At 44.8% G+C, this 21233-nt stretch overlaps 1 protein-coding gene across 2 annotated transcripts in view; it reads left to right on the forward strand.

The window, feature by feature from the left end:
• PLEKHA6 (pleckstrin homology domain containing A6) overlaps positions 1–14190 on the forward strand; it is a 195816-nt gene extending 181626 nt beyond the window's left edge. For both annotated transcript variants that reach the window (XM_051998561.1, XM_051998562.1), the window contains 6 exons: positions 587–763; positions 1638–1805; positions 1886–2019; positions 2882–3027; positions 9552–9662; positions 10249–14190. In XM_051998561.1, the coding sequence (XP_051854521.1) occupies positions 587–763; positions 1638–1805; positions 1886–2019; positions 2882–3027; positions 9552–9661 (735 nt within the window). In that variant the 3' untranslated portion in view covers position 9662; positions 10249–14190. The remainder of the gene's footprint in view (positions 1–586; positions 764–1637; positions 1806–1885; positions 2020–2881; positions 3028–9551; positions 9663–10248) is intronic.
• The last annotated feature ends 7043 nt before the right edge of the window (positions 14191–21233 follow it).

Below are 21233 nucleotides of genomic sequence, written 5' to 3' on the forward strand. Positions count from 1 at the left end.
TAAATCAGGGCTTTCCCTCTGTAAAAGGAGCTCTCCCAGTGAAGGCTCGACAGATCTTTTGTCTGGGAGGATTTAAAGGAAGCTCCTCCTGCCATAGGCTAGAGCAGAGCTTCTTAAATTTTTTCTACTTATGCTCCCTTTTCATCCCAGAATTTTTTGCCCAGAATTAAGTATTATAAAAGAGCTACACAAGTCAGACACTTACTGACAATAAATCATAATTTCACGACCCTCACATTCAGTTTCGGGACCCCACATGGGGTCACCAGTTTAGAAGCTTTGGTTTAGATGGCCTCTGGGGTCTCTTCCAACTCTGCCATTCTAAAAAGATGTGGGAAAATTCACAGAGAATGTCCCCAAAGTACAGGTGAACATAACGCAGACGTATCCAGGGATGCGGAATAGAGCAGGGATTGGAGTGGAACTGGAGGTTGATGGGATCAGTGCTGGAAGGCTCTCGGAAGGAGGTGGCTTTTGGGCCAAAGCAGGAGTTGGGAATGGCCAGGGGTGGGTGAGGGAACTAAGGGAACCATCCGCACCTCCCACTCCCCTCCACGCACACACACGCCCACCCACCCCCTCCCAGCAGGAGCGTCCCAAGAGTGCAGTGTTTCCCAACGAGGTGAAGGCCAAGATGAGTGTGGAGGAGCAGATCGACCGCATGAGGCGGCATCAGAGCACCTCCATGAAGGAGAAGCGTCGGAGCCTACAACTCCCAGCTGGCCCATCCCCTGACCCCACTGCCCGACCCTCCTACAAAGTGGTAAAACTCCCCCAGCCACCCCGTGGGCACAGGGGCCGTGAGACTCCCCTGCCCCCTGGCCCGGCCAGTGGGCGTTGTTGGGAGAAGGGTGGGAAGCTCCTCAAAGGGGTGACTGGGAGAGGCCTTTCTGGGGGGCCCAGAAGGGTCCCTTTAAACAGAATTCAATGCAATCCAACAGGCCTTTGCGAGAGGCCTGTAGATGTAGAGCACGCTGGGCTTTAAGGAGAAAGAACAGAGAAGAAAACATAAAATATGGTTCCTGCCTCAAGGAGCTTGCAATCTATTTGGGAAGACAGGACACTCATGGGAGACATTTAGAGTTTTTGTGAGGCAAAGGAGAATTAGGGGACAATATCATGTGGGGAGTCCTAGGGCTAGTAGGGGAGAAGGGCTGGCCAGAGGTATCAGGGAGGCTTCTTGGAGGAAATGGGACTTGAGCTGGGCCATGATGTGGAGGGATGTGATTCAGATAGGCAGGAGAGGAGAAGACTGTATTCTAGCCAGAGGGAAGGACATGAGGGAGCTTTCAGAGCCAGAAGGGAATTATAGAAACCCAATTCCAGAGCTGGAAGAGACCTCAGAGGTCATTTAGTTCAGCTCCCTCCTTCAGACGAGGAACTGAGGTCCGTTGTAGTACTGGCCCAAAGTCATGGGCAGGGTCTCTTTTTGGGACCATGAGCAGCCAACCTGCCTATTCGGAGCGTAGTGGGGAGGAAGCGGTTAGGTGGGATGGGACCAAATTGGAAGAAGGCAGAGAGTGGAGTCTGGAGTTTAATAACCAGGAGGAGATGTCTCTGCCAGCTGGTGGCTGACAGGGGAGGGTCGGGGCAGGGGGCCACCGGCTCCCAGTGGCCACGGCTTTGCTGGCTCCTAGGTGCGCCGTCACCGCAGTATCCACGAGGTGGATATCTCCAACTTGGAGGCGGCGCTTCGGGCGGAGGAGCCTGGCGGGCAGACCTACGAGACTCCTCAGGAAGAAATTGCCCGACTTCGAAAGATGGAGCTGGAGCCCCAGCACTACGACGTGGACATCACCAAGGAGGTAAGCAGCAACCCCTGCCTCCCCACTCGGGGGCCGCAGGCGGGGAGCAACCTGTAATCACGGCATCCTCATGCCCGTAGCTCTCCACACCCGACAAAGTCTTCATCCCTGAGCGGTACATTGAGCTGGAGCCAGAAACACCCCTGAGTCCAGAAGAGTTGAAAGAGAAGCAGAAAAAAGTGGAAAGGATCAAAACTCTCATTGCCAAATCCAGGTGACTCGCCATGGGGGTGGGAGGAGGTGACTTCACCTGTACTCTTGCTGTCAGAACTCAGGGGACTCCAGGTGCTTTCAGGTCCACTTGTCCCTAGCATCTTCTGGTTCTCACTGAGGGCCATCAGCTACACACACTTCCAGCTTTGGGGCTGGGGAAAGAGAAAGCTGCGACTTGTGTTGGCTGGTACTAACGGGGACCTCCGGATTCCCCCGTGGGCTGGGCTGTCTGCCCAAAATCATCCTTCACCACAGCCAACGTAGACCCTGGCTTATGTCCCCTCTCACCCGCCCATCCATCACCCTGGGGGAGACCTTGCTCTCCTTGAGAGAGCCCTTGTTCATTTGAGCCTGAGGGTTCACTCAGATAATGATGTTGGGGGACACAGTCTATTTCCCCATCAGCATATACCTTTAGAGAGAGCTCACCTCCCGTAGAATGGAAACTCCCCCAAGACAAGGTCTGCTTCAGTCTCGGGCATCTGTCCTAGCACCCAGCACAGTGCCTGGGACATAGTCGGTGCGAGTAAAGGTTTGCTGTTTGATTGATTGTAACTGTGGGAAGCGCACTTACCAGTTCCCTCTGTCCCCGGGGATCTTGACCTTCTTGGTGTCTCGGGCCCCTTTAGCAGCGTGCTGGAGCCTGCGGACCCTTCTCAAGACCATAGTTTGAAGTGCAGAGCATGAGATACTTAGAATGGCAGGGGAGACTAATTATATCGGGACATAGTTATCAAAACAGTGTTTAAAAAATAGTGTAAATCCTGGGTTAAAACACGTAGAAGCTAGCCTAAAGACACAGCTCCCTGAGGGGCCCCTGCATCACCCTGGCCCTCCGTGGGTGTGTGTCTGTGCTTCCCCAGTATGCAGAACGTGGTGCCCGTGGGCGAGGGCGACTCGGTGGACGTGCCACAGGACCCCGAGAGCCAGCTTCAGGAGCAGGAGAAGAGGATTGAAATCTCCTGCACCCTGGCGACTGAGGCTTCCCGAAGGGGCCGCATGCTGTCTGGTGAGAGGGGGGGCCTGCTCTGCCAGTGAGATTGGCTGCCCGGTCTGGCCCGGGGCTGGGGGCTGGGCCTGGCCACAGAGGAATGGCCAGGAGTTTAGGGTGAATTACAAGGATTTGTCCACCTCTGCCGGCCCTCCAGGGTAGGATTCTACCACCGAGCTATAAAGAAGAGGGGCTTCCTTCTCACCCTCACCAGTTTCCATGGAGGTGACCAATTCCCTAGCTCCCTCCCCAAGGGTTGGTGGAGGTCCCTTGGGGTCCGGATGAGGGACAGTCAGACCGGCGGGCTCGGCGGTAACATTGGCAGGAACTGGCTTCTGTGCTCTGGTTCTGTGTCTCCCGCCATCGGCTCCAATGATCTGCCAGCCCTTCGCCAGCCCCCCAGCTTGGGCTCCCCACGAGAGGTTGAGTCTCCATGGTAGGCAGGGAGGAGGAGGCTTGGCCCTGCCTTCAGGGAACATCCAGTTTAACGGAAGAAGAAATATATTCTCTGCCCTTGGGAAACTCTTAAGCCTCCTGGAAGAGACACAGTTTTTACTGTCAGGGAGCTCATACCCACAAAAGGATGATGCAGAGAGAGCCCCAGCCAGACAGGAGTCACTGCCCAAAGACCCACATTTAGAAGGGACGACACTTCAGGGCCTTAGCAGCTGGTGAGCAAGAATAAATATTTAAAATAGGAAACTACTCAGTGGCGGGATGGAATGAGCCCCTCCATCAGCCCCTTTGTTGCTACATTATGGCAGCAATCTCTCCAGCAGTGAGTGACCTTTTCCCCATGAGCTAGTGTCTAGATTCTCCCTCTCCTCACCTCCTCCAAGAAAAACCCGACAAAGGGAACAATTTGTGTCCCAAGCCTGGTTTTTGGTACTTGCCTCAGATGCAAACATTCAAGTTATAACTCTAGAGAGCTAGGCAGCCCAGAGTTAAGAAGGCCTGAGTTCAGATCCAGTTGCTGTGTGACCCTGGGCAAATAGCCTCACCCTGCTTGCCTCAGTTTCCTCATCTGCAAAATGAGCTACAGAAGGAAATGGCAAACCACTTCCAAGTGCCAAGAAAACTCCCCCAAAGGGTCAGTTGGATGAGACTGGAAGGACCAAAACAAAACCAGACAGTATCGTTGGTGGGTTTGCCAGTTGAGATCTCCTTTCACATAGAAGGCATAAGTGGGAGAACCCAAGCACAGATAATCCCCCCAATCCAAAAATAATCAAAGGTTTTCATTTGTTGGGGGGATAGATTTTACTTTGTGCATTTCACGATGGGAGTGTCTGATCTAGGAATTCACAGGACTCCAGAACTGCCCCCCTTCCTTCCTTCTTACTGGACACGAACACCGCCATCTCTTAGCAATCCCTCTTAGCTTTCAACTTTCAATCCCGAGTCAAGGGAAGTAATTCACTGGCTGAGTTTAAAAGGCTGCTCCTGAGAGCTGATCCCCAGTGTGGGAAGGGAATGTCCAGCCTTTCCCTTCCAGCTTCGGCTGGGCAGCAGGCAACAGGCAAGCGGCAAGAGTAAACAGAGAACATGGCAATGTTATCTAAGGAGGGAGAGCAAAGCCGCGCAGGCTTGTCTCCCAGCCCAGACCTATTGGCACGAGCTTAAAAATTTCCTGTTTTCCAGGAAGAATATGGATAATTGGAAGTTGATTGGATGCAGACACAAGGAGTAGAGGCAGATGAGCAGGCTGTGATTGAATTTAGCTGTGAATGGCGGCAATTCTGTCGAGGAAGGTCTAGGGGGTGGGCAAAACTTTAATGAATGGAAGTTGATTTAATAATTCTTATTAAAGGAAGGAAGGCGGTTCACTGAAGGGATTTAAAAGACTTATTTAACTGCAGATGGGGAAAACATAGTAGCAAGAGCTGAGGTGGGTAAGGCAGGTAAGTGTGGAAAGTTTTAAGTACTCTAATGAAAGAAGGGGAAGGAAGGGTGGTCCCCTGAGTCGATCAGCTGATCGTGGTGATTTGAACCTAGAAATAAGGAAAGCTAGATTAGATTACACTAGAGACCGGGGACACTAGATTTTTCCTGGCCTTGGGGACCTTTTTGAGAGAGATGAGAGAAGCCAGTTCCCCCTTAGGAAAACAGGGCTAGACACAGCCTGTGACAATAGGACTTGATGGTTTTATATGTGTATCCGTGGTCATCCCATGGAATCTAAAATGTTTTGCCTGGGGCACTTCCCAGGAGATGTTGGCTATTTGGCCCCAGAAGAAGCGCAATATTCCATAGGAAAGGAGTGCCACCATTATGTATAGTTAGAAATAAGTACTATTCATCCTTATGCTTAATAATCACAAACATGGTTCTTCTCAAAGGCAAGAGGAATTTTAGCTCTGGGAAGATGGAGACTGCAGCCATAGAATAATAATAGTAGCTCATTAATACCGTGCTTTAAGGAGCTTTCTTCCCAACAATAATATACAGCAGCTAGGTAGCATAAATAACGTTCTTCCCATGTTGTAGATGAGAAAACGAAGATCCAGAGCTTCTGCTCCATGGCCCAGGGCACACACTTCATGTCAAAGCCAGGATTTGAACTCAGGCCTTCTGGTTCTCACTTTTGAATCATCTGCGCTGAGGGTCATTGTCCACTGACTCCGGACATATCTGGGAGGCAAAGGGATGGATGGGATTAGAACTGGGGAACGGGAGGGCGGCATGAGGTGGGGACAAGGCAGTTCCAGCATCAGGAATACAGGGCATGAGACTGTGTAGAACTGGTTTGGGCATAGAGGCTCCTGCAGGACTTGCCAACATTTCCTTCACAAACTGAACTTGAACCTCTAAAGGTCAAATTCTGTGCTCTGGGCAAAAGGCAACTTCCTGTTTCAAAAGGAATAAAAACAAAACCTTTTACTGAAAAACCCTTCCCTAGCCTGGCCCCAGGGCCCTGGCTTTCTCTGCCACAGGCCTCCAGCCAGAGGTTCCATGAAAACAAAACCTGAACAGACCTATCCGATTCCTTCTCTCCACACTCGGGCTTAGGTTTCAGCTCGTGCACCCGGAGCAAACGGCCACCTGGGCTCTGCCCAAACCCCAACTATTTAAAGAATGACTCGGGTATTGCCAAACCTCAGGCCCAGCTCGCTGTGCCGGCTGCTCCGGGTTCTAGGGCCCAGAGCCCCCAGCGGTTGCAGCAGGGGTGCAGCGGGAGCTGTTCCCTGGGGAGCCCCGTACACCGCGTGGTGGAAGGGGGGGCACATGCGTGCAGTTTGGGACATGCATGTGAGTGTATACGTGGGCGTGTCGGAGGAAAGAGAGCCCCAGTGGGTATCAGAAGTGGTGGGTTTGAATCTTTGCCCTTCCGCTCATTGACTGTAGTCTGGGGGCCAAGTTATTTTCCTTCTGTGGGCCCCTCTGCCTTTATCTGTCAGAATCCTGCGGTCCCGTGAGCCTCGCGTGTTGTGTTCTGTGTGTGTGACTGGGGAGATGTGCAGGGGGACCTCATTTACCCAGCAGCAGCAGCAGCAGAGAAGCAGTGGTTCCACTTAAGCCCCTTTCCCGGGTGACCAAAGCACATCCTTCCAATCAATCAATCAGCAAACGTTTATTGGGAACTTACTAGAAGCCAGGCGCTGTGCTAGGCGGTGGAGACAAATATCCTCGCCTGTCTGGGGGAAGAAGGGAAAGAAATGACCATTTGTGAAGCGCCTTCTGTGTTCCAAGCACTGCGCTAAGCACTTTACAAACCCCTTATTGGGGAGGCAGGTGCCGTAAGGATCTCCATTTTACAGCTGAAGAAATTGAGATCAGACCGAGGTGGTGACATGATCAGGACTTTTTTATATACGACCTTAACCGCCTCTTAAACAGAGTATACTGGCAGGCCTTGCTTAACTCAGGCTCATTATTTCATGATGATGACTTGATGAATCCTTGAGATAGGGATGTTTGCCCCAAAGGCCCCTGGGGAAAAATGTTTTTATTGCCACGTTATAAATTCCTCTTCCTGCTTTTAGGTTTTTTTTTTTTTTTTCATTCAGTTGTGAGCTGTGACTTTTTGCTACTCAGCATTCCTCCCTTCACAGCCCATTTTTACTCATCTTCCTCCTAAATTTTACGAGTCCGATTTAGTTGCTTTATCCCTGACACCACAACAGACTTTTTTGGAGTTATGTGTGTAAGAATGGACAAGGCTCTGATGGAGGAGCTTATCTGTCAGTAAACTTGATCCAGCTCAGTGAGTGTTTATTGAATCACTATTGCTTAGAAGGCCCGAATCAGTCCCCGAATAAAGGGTGTTAACTTGAGAACATGGACTTCCTAGCATCAATTTTGGCTGCTCATGGCTCTTTCTAGCTTACTTCTCTTGTTCTCATTTGTGCCCCAGCTAGTCAAAGTTATTGGATAAATGACCTCTAAATACGACAAATCGAATCAGCAAATATTTAGCAACCATCCACTGTTTGTAAGGTCCTAGGGATTTAAAAACAAAAGGTTAGCAATCCCTCCAGGAGCTCAGGTTTTACTGGGAGGATGTGGCTTGTATTATTTTAAAGTATTTACTTCGATGTCTTTAAATCATTGTTGAAGGATAAATAGTATAATTAAAATGCCTTCTGTTGGCTGCATTCTCCATCGAGATGATCCTGAATTTACCAAAGATGTCTTTACAATTAGGGAGATGTGAGCCAATAATTTGAATTACTTTGCCCTAATAGAGAGTGAGTCCCAAGTAATACTTGGACCAGAATCCCAGCTGTTCATGGACCCATTCAATACATTTATAAAAAGCAACATGAATTAATTTCAAGGGGAAGAGGGGCTGTGGGTGGGAGAGGAAGGGAAGAAAACATTGAGGCATAATTATTAGGATGAGGGTGAGTTGAATAAGCTGTTGATACACTTAGGTGAATGCACAGTGTAGGTGTAAGTATAGGGAATATGTGTGATGTGAGAATGGACAGGAGTGACTGCATGGGTACATTTGATGAATATTTGCATTGTTGCTTGAGGATCCAGTGCCATGTATACGGGAGATGGGTGAATTTCCCAAAACTCATCTATGCTAAATGGTGATTGCATTTCATAATAGCTACACCTGTAAAACAGTTATAAAAGCAAAATCGGAGCCCCTCCTTCCTTAAGGTTGCCCTTCCTGACTGCTGAGCAGAGAGCAGGAAGGGGCACTGAGGTCCAATGAGGAAGGTGGTGAGACCTGGAATTCTGCTTCTTGATATCTTGTGTGACCCTGGCAAAGACCCTAACTCTCTCTGTGCCTTTGTGAAGCAGGGAGACTTGTTCCTAGCTTCTTCCTGGTCCCTTGAGGTTAAAATAAGGGCCTGGAAAGTGCTTCAAATTCCACCCCATCCTGCTTTCCCTTTTTCACTGTGCTAGCCAAATAATGATGCAGTGAAACCTCACTAATTTGAACTTCACTCAGGGAGAAGGTTGTGCTGTGTGTGCACACAGGTCCTGAAAAGAGGCAGAAATAGATTCATTGATCGCTTATACTAGAATAAAAGGGAAATATTTACAAATTTGCTTTAAACTATTAAATTGCCAAAGTTGGAAAGAGACCCTTAAAAGTCATGGGTCCTGTTTAAAGAATGCCTGGTTTTTAATATGCAAATTAATAGCATATAAGCACAAATCACATTCTACAAATTTTGAGTGTTAATAAGCTTAGTGAGATACAGAATGTAGATAAAAACATAATTTGGAGTCTTTAATCTCTGGGAAAGTTCATTCAAGCAGCTACCCATTGTGCCTCTGCTAGAGGTGCATTGGTTTTTTTTTTTTTTTTTTTTTTTTAAGCTTAGTGAAAATCGGCAATATTCTTGAAAATAATTTTTAACATAACAGTCTTAATTCATTTTTTCCATTAATTTAGGTTGACTTTTATTAGGCCCTCATCTTGGGGTTGAGGGAGAAGAAAAGGTTCTAATTAGTGAATTTTCACATATTTTGAAAAATAATATAATTGCAAATATGACATAATTGCAAATATTATTATTTTGACTTTTCATTTGCAAAATGTGTCATTTAAAAGCGCCTGCAGAGATTATCTACCTCATTGTATCCCTGGAATAGCCCTGCGGGCAGGGGATGCGGAGCTCCCCATTTTGCTCCATTAGTCCGATGGAGCTGTGATCCCATTAGTGGGGGGAGGGATATTCCCTCCATTCATCTGGATCACAACCTTTCCGTGCCTGCCCATCCTCATTTCACAGATGAGTGAATGATGGCGCGCAGAGCGGACGACCTAGCTAAAGTCACCCGGAAAGCTGCCGCGGCAGCTGGGATATTGGACATCAGGTCTCCTGCCTCCCAGGCCCTCATTGGCTCCCGCCATCACCCAGTAACGCCAGCCACGCCCTCCCGTGCTCCGCCGGGAGTGCGGGGGGCTTCGCCTGTGCTTGGGCTGGCTCGCCAGCCGCAAGCTTCGCCTTCCCTGCTTGCCTCGAGCCCCTCATTCTCTTCCCCTCTGGGAAGGGATCTTGTTCCTGGCGCCCTCAGTTACCCTGCCCACCCCCAATCTCCCTGCCATTCACAAGCCTGTTCATTTCTGTTTCCAGCTCAATGTGCCACCCCAAGCCCTCCCACCTCCCCTGCTTCCCCGACTCCACCAGCCAACCCCCTCTCGTCTGATCCCCCGCGGGGAACCGACAGCAGCTATTCTATGTGACGTAAGCATCTTTTCTACTGTATTTGATCCGTCCCCGAGAGTGTCCCTGCCCCACCTCCAGAGCCGTCTCCTCTCCTCCATGTAGACATTGCTTCCTTCCCTTCCCCCTTCTCATGCTGCTCTGCTCTGGTCCATCCATCTGCTTGAGCTTACCAAGCTACCATGCAGTGGCTGGGCCTGGGCCTGGGTCTCGGGTCCGATGGAGGAAGTGAACTTAGCCTAGAATGCACTATCCGCCCGTGCACAGATCGCAAAAGACACTCCCGGGCCACAAGCCCCATTAGAGATGAACCTCACTGGGCGTCTTTAGCTAAGGGTCATTGGTCTACTGCATTATTAGCCCTTAGTGTGAGGGGAATGGACAGATCACTATTTTTATTCATCTGCTGGGGGTGGGGTGGGGGGTCTTTATTGCCAAGACATCTTAGAAGCACATCTCCCATCTCCCAGCAGACTCACTCCCTAGAGAAGTCTTATGTTCTTTGGAGAAGGCTATTCTGAAGGGACCCAAGGCCAAGGGTGGATTCAGGATAGCCACTGATCCATGCCACGACTGTCTCATTTTGTCCCTCTCCCTCTCTCTCTAGTGCAAGCCCTGGCTGAGGTCAATGCTGTGAAGTTCCACAGAGCCACCTTCTGAAGTCGTCCTCCGCCACACTTGGGGTCTATCTCACCTCCACCATGCTCCCCACCCACAGGACCGCCGTGGGGAGCCGGCCTGGGGTGGTTTTGGCTGCTGAGAAGAGCACAGATACCTCAAGAATACATGCACCCTCATGGCCTCTTGGATCATGGCCCCATTCTGAAGAGATGGTCCTGTTGCTCTGCTCTGTGAGGGTCACCGAACCAGGGCTAAGGACTGGCATGGGGTGCAGCACACCACCTGGCACTGAATGAAAAGGAGCTCCTATAGCTGGTGAAAGTGTACATCAAAACCCGCTGTGGAGGGGAGCACATGGGCCAGGAGGTGGAAGAATGGACCTATTCCTTCCCCAACCCCAGAAAAGTCCTGCTTAGCCTATAACCTTGACATCAAGGGAAGAACCCCCAGTCTCCCTTTATTATTCTCCCCAATTAGCTCTCAATTTAAACCCTCAGCTTTAACCAATCTCGGCTCACGGACGCCCTCTGGGGACAGAAGAGGGACTGGTCATCCTGACTGTGCCAAAGACAAGTGTAATGGGTCAAGAGAAGGATGCAAGGATGTGAATGTCAGTCACAGGGCTCAGTGGTGGTGGTACAGGTGGTGGGGTTAGTGGTTAGAGAACCAGCGGGTCTGTGTAGTGTCTAAGAACAAGTCGAAGAAGGTGAAGGGATGGGGAAGCAGAGGAAAGTGATTGGGGAGCCTTCTCCCACATTCATTTGCAAGCTGGGGGGGAGGGAGAAAGAACTGAAAAAGAAGCTCAAAATTGTTTTCTCCGAGTGAAGTTACCACTCAGTATGGAAGCAATACTGGCGTTTCTGAGAACTTTATCACTCCAAGAGCCCTCTTCCTGGGCACCCCTTGCCCCCAAGCTAGCCTGAGGAAGACCTGCTTGGGCAGGTGCTGCTTCAGTCTCACACCTTTGATTCAAATTGGGAGGTCATTGATGAGAACCTGGGAAGAGGCTCTGGATAGATGGATGTCCCAAGTGTAGGGATGGTGGGGGGAGAGGTGGCAGCTGGCCAAGGTGAAATGGGGAAAACTTTACTTAGCCAGTTTAGTGACAGTTCCCTGGTCCCAATCCCTTAGTTTCCTGCAGACAGATTCCAGAATCCAAAGGCTCAATCCATCACTTAATCCATACTCCCATTCTTGCAGAGAATTCCCAATCAGGGCCAGGTTTCAGACACCACAGAATATGTCGACTTTTCTGGCACTTCCAATACAGAGGAGGAGGACATGTAGAGATGAGCAGGTCATCTTATCCTTTCCTATTCAATAATATAAGATAGATGCAGCTAGAAAAGAGTAAGTCTGGTCTCTGGATGTCATCTTTTTGCCATAATTACTAGCCTTAGGGTCACTGATATAGAGCATTCCCATCTACCCCAATAACCTAGTTCAAACCTAAGGAGAACTGCAAACAGCAACTGTTTAGCATCCCCTTGCCCTTGTCCAATTCCTTCCCCTTCTTACTGGCTAGAATAGTTGCTACACCCGAATACATTTCCCAAATAAGTCACTGCCTCCTAAAGGACTCTCCTATACACATACACCTCATTGCTCAAAGACAATGACAGCTAGTATCAATTTTCATCATGTATTTTGATCTCACCTCTGCATACTGTTCTAAGCCTAATTGAAACATCCCTGGTTTGTCCTTCCTGTTTGGGAATGAGGGTACATGTGGAGAAAGAAGGGTATCCAGTGATCTTTCTCTTTAGAATCTTGCTCCTCTTGCCCCATTTAACTCTGTGAATCAGAAACCCCTCTCCCCCCACTTTGAATGGATTTCTGGGGACTATCACTCCTTCCTGGAGTTTATCTCTGTCTCCTCTCCCCCACTCCCTTTTTTAAAAAAGTAATTTTCAAAAGAAATACATGTAAAATACTAGGAAATAACGTCTGCGCCTCCCCCATCTCTTTCTCACCTATTATTTCATAAAGCTGGCTCTTTATGTTTCTCTACATGCCTTAATATATGTTTTATGGAAATTATACATATTATAAATAATATATATTTGTTTGGATGTCTTATCCGTTTCTGGAGCTCCTGACCTTAACTATTTTTCTCTTTCCCTTACCCTCTATACTGTTTCAGGTCATGGCCCCCAAGTGGACCTCTCCACCCCATCTTCTAGTCCCCTTTTTATTCAAAAGTAGGGGGGAAAGGACTTTTAAGATAGATCTATTTTCTGCTTTTGTTAAAGGCAAATCTATTTTCAAATTGTAGAATGTCCAAGTTGATGTAGTTGCCAGTTCATGGGGTGATTAGGAATAGAGAAGTCTCAGTACCACCACCACCCCTTCAACAGAAATAAAGCTCTCCCTGTTTATGGATTGCTGAATATTTCCCAATCCAGAAAAAGCAAGAACCTCATTTAAAAAGATGTTAAAGAAGTCTCTATTTGGTATGAGATTTTTCTCTTAAAGGTCTTCAGAGAACTTGATATTTTGGTGAATTTCTTGAGTGCAGATGAATTTGTAAGTCTCAGCTGATTCTCACCCAGCCTGGAAATTCAGACTCAGGTCAGCGAAAGCTAAAAAGAACCAGGAAAGAACATCTACTGCTGCACCATGATGTGATGTCTTCCAAAGCCAAACAAAAATGATTTGGGGATTTCTGATGCTAACTGCTCCCCCTGTAGCATGGAGAATTGAAAACATTTTGGATCTTCTGTTTTGGTTTGATCCAATCCTTCCCCCATTCCCATGTATCTGTAAAGCATCTCCAACTGTGTTCCTTCCCTCTCCTGGGGGACTGTCCTTTAGACCACTCTTGGGATTAGTACCCTCAGCCTGGCATCCAGGCTGCCAAACAAGGTCGTGTGCCAAGAAAGATTCCAACAGATGATGTAGCCATTCAGCCTTGCCAAGAGAATTCAGACTCAATCCATCCACTGAAATGTATTTTCTCTACTGAAATAAGGCAAAGCAACATTCCTAGTTGCTTTCTTGCCATGAGATAAGCAGACAAGGAACAATTTTGTGGGGAGGGCATGGACAATCAGGAGGTCTCTGTAATCTTGTGTCAAGCCTCTTTACCCATAGGATGGAATGGCACATGATTCTCAGTAGGAGTTTAGAACTTGATTTTGCACCTCAAGAGATGCTTTGGTGCTTGCTTCTTTACTTAACCAGCGTAGCATGAACTTTATCTCCTAGCAAGTGAGATGGGAGACTTAGTTCCCAATTTGCCTCCACCCACTCCCATCTCAGAGCTATGATCTGAAGGAAATCCCAATGATGTTACCCATGCAGGGAAAATAGCCTAGGATTGCCCCAGTCAATAATTGCCTCCATCCATGTCTTATGTCTGGGACTGACCTGTTGCAAAGGTCACTCTATATTCCCATTATAATGGACTCTCCTTGCCCAGGGGTTAGGCAGAATCCTGCTCTTAATGAGAGAAGGGGTTGGGGGAGGGAGGAAAGAATGACGATTGGTTGAGATGGAATCGATTCCCTTGTCTTTCTGTAACACCTTCCACCTGGTCACTCTTGTAACCAAGAAAACTCCACAGGAGAGAACTATATCTACTTATGCACATTCTGGGGACAATTTAATCTTGCTAGATTTAGACAATAAACCTAACAAGGAAACCTGTGATGTTGGTGTCTTTATTTGATATCAAAGTGACCTTAGGAGATGATTTGAAGTTGAGAGAACTCCAAGAAGCTGTAGCAGCCCCATAGCATCTTTCTTACCCAGCAAGGGGGAAGATCCTGCCTCCCTGGAACGGGTGATCATTTGCTTCCTTCTTTCAGCAGACATTCTTTTTAGATGTAGCGATTACTAGAGCAGTCTCAGCTCCTAAGGGGAACTGCATTTGTATAAATATAAGTTTGTATAAAACCAAAACAGGAAATAAAACTCATGGTTTGTACATATGGTGTGTCTCCAACTCTGTGCTGGGAAAGGGCAAGGGTAATTCATTTAGCAATCATTCATTCAAGTATTTGTTAAGCATCTGTGCTAATCAGAGCATAGTCCTTAGGCATTGGGGAAGACAGAGAAGGTCGATCTATCTAGATAAAGTCTGGATAAAATAGGACACCTGCCTTTGCAGAATTTATAATCTAGTGGGGGAACAAAGGCTTATCAGGCCTGGACATCAGAAAGAGTGGTATGATAAAAAAATAGGAAGATTTTTAGGCGTGTGATTTCCCTGACTGTGGGAGCAATGGGGTTAGAACAAAGCCAGACAGGATATTATTGAACCCCAGAAAAAGTCTGGAGATTGTACCCCCTACTTGTTTTTTGGGGGTGTTGCATCTTCCCTACAAAACATAATTTAGGATCCCTCGTTTCACAGAAAAGGAACCTAAGACCCAGGGAGATTGAATGTTACTCAAAACATCAGGGGTGGGATTTGAACTCAAGTTCTCTGGTTCCTAAAGCCAGTGTCATTTCATATGCTCATGAAATCATAGATATAGAAGTGGAAAGGATGGCTCTGAAACTGAACAGAGGTACTCTTGTCCAGCATCCTCGTTTTATAGATGAAGAAACTGAGTGCCACTTTTTGAATTCTGAGTTCCAAGTCCCCCAAACTGAGGGAGATTAGCTTTCCTAAGGTCAAATGATAGTAAGTTTTGGTGTACTGATTTTTGATGAGGAAAAATGATGTGATCTGATCTGTCATTAAAATGTTGACTTGAGAGGTGTTGAAAAGGGGAAAGACAGAAATCAGGGAACCTGATGAAAAGGCTTTAGAAATAGTCCAAGTAAAAGGCATGTAATTGGAAAGAAGAATAAATGCCAGTGAAAATGTGAAGGCAACTGAGTAAATGTCAAATTTGAAGGAGGGGGAAGAGTCAAAAATGACACTTATGATGCAAACTTGGGTGCCTGGAAAGGTGATGATGCCTTCAACTGAAATAGGGAAATTTGGAGGAAGATTTGATTTGGGGGCAGGGGAGATGATGGGCTCTGTTTTTAGATATGGTCTATTGAGTTTGAGATACCTCTAGGATATATAGATAGAGATGTTAAAGATGTCTATCAAAGAATTAGTGCGAGAATAGACTTCATCAGAGAGATTAGAACTAGACATATAGATTTAGGAAAAATTCATTCTTTCATCCATCATGTATGTGCCTACTATGTGCAGGGCACTGTGCTATGCTGCTGTTTGTCCTTTTTTTTTCTTGAAGAGGGCCATGACAGCTGGGAGGTGATGCCGTGACATATAAGTGCAAAAGTGAAACCCTTTAAGGAATTTGTTTTACAGTCCATTGGACTGTAAGATCCTTGAGAGCAGGGGATTGACTTTTGCTTAGCACAGCACCTGGCAGAAAGTGCTTAATAAATATTATTTGATGGACTTAATAAATGATAGTTGACTAACCAGCTCTTGAGAACATAAATTCAGTGTGACCATTTATACCTTGGAAATTGGCAAATGCTACAACCAATCAGGGCTCGATTAATTGTTTTGTTGATTGTCTAGAATTAAGAAAGTGATTGAGACAATGGTAATAATTCAGTTTAAACTAAAAAGTGTATCAAGAGTACTCCCTGCCCTGTTATTAAACATCCATAAACAGATTATTGTTTCTACCTCTTAATATCCTCAGGTTCTTTTAAGGTTCAATTCACTTGCTTACATTCCACTTGTAGAAATCTGATTTCCCTAATAAAGTCTTCTCTCTAATGGGACTTATCCATTTATAGGCTGCATCTTCCCAGTCAAATGTAAGTATCCCAAGGAAAGAAATTGGGCTTTTAGGTATTATCTTATGTTATCTTATATCCCTAGGACAAATGTCTTTCACATAATAGTCACTTAATAAATACTGTTTGGATAGTCAAATCAGAAAACTAATCAAAAAGCATGTACTATATGCAGGCACTATGCTGAACACTGAGAATATAAAGAAAGGCAAAAGACCATCCCAGTTTCCCAGGAGCTCACAATCCAATGGGAGAGACAACATACAAACCACTATGTACAAACAAGGTGGAGGTAGGATAAATTCAAGATAATTAACACAGAGAGGGCACAAGCATCAAGGAGGATAAGATTTCATTTTCTCTGGCTGTCTCCCATGTCTTCCCCAATCCCTTTTAATTCTAGTGCCTTTCCTCTGTTAATTATTTACTATTTACTGCTAGCTTGCTTTGCACATAACTGTTTACATATTGTACACTCCACTAGATTGTAAGCTCATTGAGAACAAGGACTGTCTTTTGTCTTTTTTTTTTATTCCCAGTACTCAGCATAGTGCCTGACACTTAGAAGGCACTTAATAAATGCTTATTGATTGATTGGTTGATTTGGTTTATAAACCCATATTGTCCTGTGATAGTTGCAAAATACAAATGCAGTGGGCATATTTTCTAAATTGTAGCATGGAGGAGAAAATTCAGATGCTCCCTTTAGAGTTTTAAATGATTTCAAGAAGGAGAACAATAGTGACTGGTCAAAATGAGTCAGAATTGGTATCAGTAAAAAGAGCATGACAAGCCCACATTTTGGCAGTGATGCTTATGTGAAAGCTCTGTCACCAGATGCCAAATAATCACCATTTATGGGCTGCAGAAAGAAAGGGAAATCATTGGCAACAAAGGAAAAGACTGCTGAGTGCTAACCTGCTCTAAAAAAATCTGTGAAAACTGTTCATTTCATTAGAGTCTACTTTTTTAATTTAAGAACATCCATCAGCTCCATTGGCTCTCTCATGGAAAAATCCTCAGTTGCCTTTTCAAGTTAGAGGTGAGTAAAGAGTTTTCTGTGTCAATCCAATTTTCATTTCACACATTTGTCAGCTGACCCTCGATCATTAAATAAATTGGTATGCTTAGCAGATATTTTCAGCCTTTTAAATAGGTTCCTCCTAAGTTTTCAGGGAAAGTCTGCAAATGAGTTCACTGTTCAGAATAAAATAAAAGCATTTACTAAGAAATCCGATCTGATTTGATCAACCCGACTATAACATATTTTATTATCTTTCTGCTGATCTTTTTGGCTGGCATGCAACACAGGAACTAGGAGAAAGAGGACATAAACTAAGATGTCACTGTGAACCAATATGAAATTGGATAAAAAGACCTGCTCATAGGGTACAAGGAGAGAGGCTTCCACTAGTCAGTGAGAGCTATGAGAACCATAGCATGAAAAAAGACTTTAGAAATAGATAGGCATATGGAATTATGTTTCTGAGCTGCAGTACCAATGAGCCACAAATTCTGGAAGTAGAAAAACAGTACTCTGAGAAGAATAATAGCTATCTATTGGAAGCAGAGGAAAATTGCAGACCTAATAGTGAACATGATGAAAGGAATATAACTGGAAACAACTGGTGCCATCTTCTGGGAGTTAAGGGGCATTGCAGGAGATGAAGCCAGCAGATAGAGCATCAATCACATAACTGAAGAAGGGACTGCCATAGAGAACTGCAAGTATGAGAGTTAGTGCAGACATGAGCTTCAAGAGAAGCTCTGCTAAACTTATATGCTAAACAGATAGTCAGAGGAACCGTGATGAGGAACACCAACGTGGAGAAACAATTCCCTGCACATCTCAGTGGAGAATAACCCCCAGCAGTACTGTAAGGGGCCAACGATGGTCAGATCCCTGATGGAAGGTTGCTCACAGGTGGGTAATGTTCCTGTGTCTCAGTTGCCTCATCTGCAAAATGAGTTTGGATTAGCTAGCCTTCCATCCCTAAAGCAGTGATCCTATGATCTTGTGAGTCTTGTTTTTCTTAACTTTTACACATACCTATTTGTGTTTGAACCTTGTGAGCCTAGGTGCTTGTAAGGGGAGCTAATTATTGGAGGAAAGAGGAGGAAAATACTTAAGTTCTTGGGTTATTGAAATAGTAGCAACAAACTAAAGCTAAAAGAAGTGAGAACTCATCTAAAATATGCTTTAAAGGAGGAAACAAGGGTTATATATCTTATTATTTTTCAAGTGCATATAAATGCTGCTGTGATCAATAAAATATAAGTGCATTTAAATGCTCTACTGAGCTTATAGTAGCTTATAGTCACTATGTTTTCTCAAACATAGCAGTGATTACTATTATTATTGTAAAACTAATATCATGTCCCTTCTTGTGCTAGCAGAATGCTAGACTTGTGTTACAGTCTTAGATTTATCACTTATTTAATTTTGGGACCTTGAGTAAATCTCTTCAGCTCTCCAAGTCACATTTTTCTTTTCTAGAGATAATAAATTACCTACCTCATAGAGTTGCTGTGAAGATTATATAAGATAATGTATTTAAAGTGCCTTGTAACCAATAAAGTGTAAAAGAAACATCAATCATTATGGTAATCCTATTATTTGTATCCATAAACAAGGACCTGAAAAATTATTGGGTTTTTAGCTACTTAGGGAAGAGAAGTTAAAAAAAATCTTTTTACTACCCTCAGGACTGAATCTCTTGGTTTTCCTGTGACATTTCCATGCTTTTCCTCTCATGGTCAAAAGCTATGTCCCCTCCAGAATCAGATTTAATCCCCAAATCAGTCTGTTTCCAGGTCTGGATCTTTTCATTTGATAATAGGTGTAGATATGGAGATTACATACTTTTGAAAGTAGATTAATGGGAACAGAATAAAGAGGGAGGGAAAAGGTGGGGGGTGGAGAAGATAAGGAGGGATCTATGGGTGGGCAGAATATAAGTAATAGGAAGGCAAGTTACAGAGTAGAACTAAAGTAGAAGAGTTAGCCAGGAGAGGAAATAAGAGATTTAACACAAAGACAATAACAAGGACCAGGAGTAGAATTTATTAGAAAAAAAAAAGTAGATCATTGATCTCAGATCTTCAAGTCAAATGTAAAGATTCAAACAAGAGAGAAATCTGCATTATATGTCAGCCATACTAATATTATTTTTAAATCTCTATGTGTGTGTATGTGTGCATGTAGGTTTATGTATGTGTATATATATATATGTATGTATACATAAATATATCCTTGCTTAACTGTAGCTTAACAGCAGAATACAATTAAAAATATACAGCAGAGAACAAAAGGTTATTACCTATAAGGAAGCAAAGAAAAGATGGACATTAATGAATATAATCTCTTCTATTATTACATATGCTTTCTTGAAATGGAAATTTATTGTTACATATTTTGAATCTTCCCTGAAGTTCTATTGGGTACATTACATACAATGTTTTTTTTTCTTATTTTGTATTTAATTAATGAAAAAAACAAAAAGAAAACAGATAGTATCCTGACACTTCTTAAGAAAACTTTGAATACTTTTGCAGGGAGTGAGGGATGCTGTTGTGATTAATAAAATACAAACTGAGGTATCTTGCTAGGTGTTCCAGGAGAGTGGCTTACAAATACAAGAAGATTGGAGATTCCTTCAAATGAATTTGCCACTAGAATTCTTATTCTTTCAGAAAGCCTGAGGGCTTTTTTATGAAAGCCTAGGCAAGAGTTGGAGGCTAGGGAAGAAGTATGATGGAATAAGGTTTCCTTGTGCACTAGGTGTCACTGTATCCAAGGCCCAACCTGACCACTTGGCATCTGGGAGAGGACAAATGAATTAAACCAACTTTGAGATATTCTGCTATTCCCAAACAGGGAAGGTGATTATGTCTAGAGGGAGGGAGGGATGGAAGAATTCCACACCCCATACTCTGCTACTGCCATGGAATTAGGGTTCTTAAGAGAGAAGGGACCATTTTTATTGTTCAGTCATGTCCGACTCTTCATGACCCCATTTGGGAATTTTCTTGGCAAAGATACTAGAATGGTTGGCCATGTCCTTCTCCCCCTCATTTTACAGATGAGGAAACTGAGGCAAACAGAGTTAAATGACTTATATAGGGTCACACATTTAGGAAATGTCTAAGCCTTATTTGAACTCAAATTCCTGATTTTATTGTGCTCAGCACTCCATCTACATTGCCATTTAACTGCCTGCAGGGACCATGCTTCAAATAATGCAACAATGAAAACTCCACAGGGCCAGACCCAGTTCTGGGTGCAGAGTAGGTGCTTAATAAAATTCCTGTTACAGGATAGCATAATAGAGCTAAAGGAACTTTGAAGATTCTAGTTTTGACCTGCTGATTTTACAGAGAAGGAAATCAAGATTTAAAATAGTTAAGTGGCTCATCCAATGTCAAACAATGAAAACTAATGACTCAGTGAGGGGTGAGGGTGGATCTTGACATTGTCCCATTCTTCCTACCCCTGGGGCTCCAAAATGATCTCTAGTAGTTTTATCATTTGTAAGGTGAGGGGATTGGATTAAATGGTCTTTTCTGAGAAGGAAAGAAAAAAGAGGAGAGACCAATAGGAGAATAAATCAATTCTTCAGTGCAGATACACAAGAGTGATTTGGTTCTGTCTCTATCTTGTCTGTCTCTCTTTCTCTCTTCTTTCCTCTCTTCTTCCTTCCTTCCTTCTCTCCCTCTTTCTCCCACTTCCTCTCTCCTGACTTTTCCTATTCCCTTTTCTTTTCCTCTGTCCATCTCTCTCTCTCTATCTGATTGGTTCACTGCCTATGTATCAACAAGGGGCCACTAAACTGGGTCTGTAGGGATCATCCTCTCATCACAAAATCTAAAACAAAGATGTTGGAACTGATGGGAGAAGAATTTGGCAATGGCATACAAGCTAGAAAGACTGCCTCCAGAGAAGGGTAACCAATATTGAGTTGGAGGAAGGTTCTCACTCAGGGTAGAAGTATGGGGTAGAATAGAGGGAAAGACTAGAACGGTAAGATTTCTGAGTTTCAGAGATTCCTTTTTCCTCTTTTTCCTTCTTCTTCATGGAAGCATAACTACTGGAAAGGATCTCAAAGGTCATTTAAACTAAACTGCATTGTGATCCCATATGGGGATGTGTAATTGAATATGGGGTTTATGAAATTAGAATGAGTAAATGTTTGATTTGCACACCTATTTTATATACCAGGTATACACCTGAGCTTTGCATAAAAATTTCTTGGG

The sequence above is a fragment of the Antechinus flavipes genome, chromosome 4 (genome assembly GCF_016432865.1).
Source record: "Antechinus flavipes isolate AdamAnt ecotype Samford, QLD, Australia chromosome 4, AdamAnt_v2, whole genome shotgun sequence".
NCBI classification, from domain to species: Eukaryota; Metazoa; Chordata; class Mammalia; order Dasyuromorphia; family Dasyuridae; genus Antechinus; species Antechinus flavipes.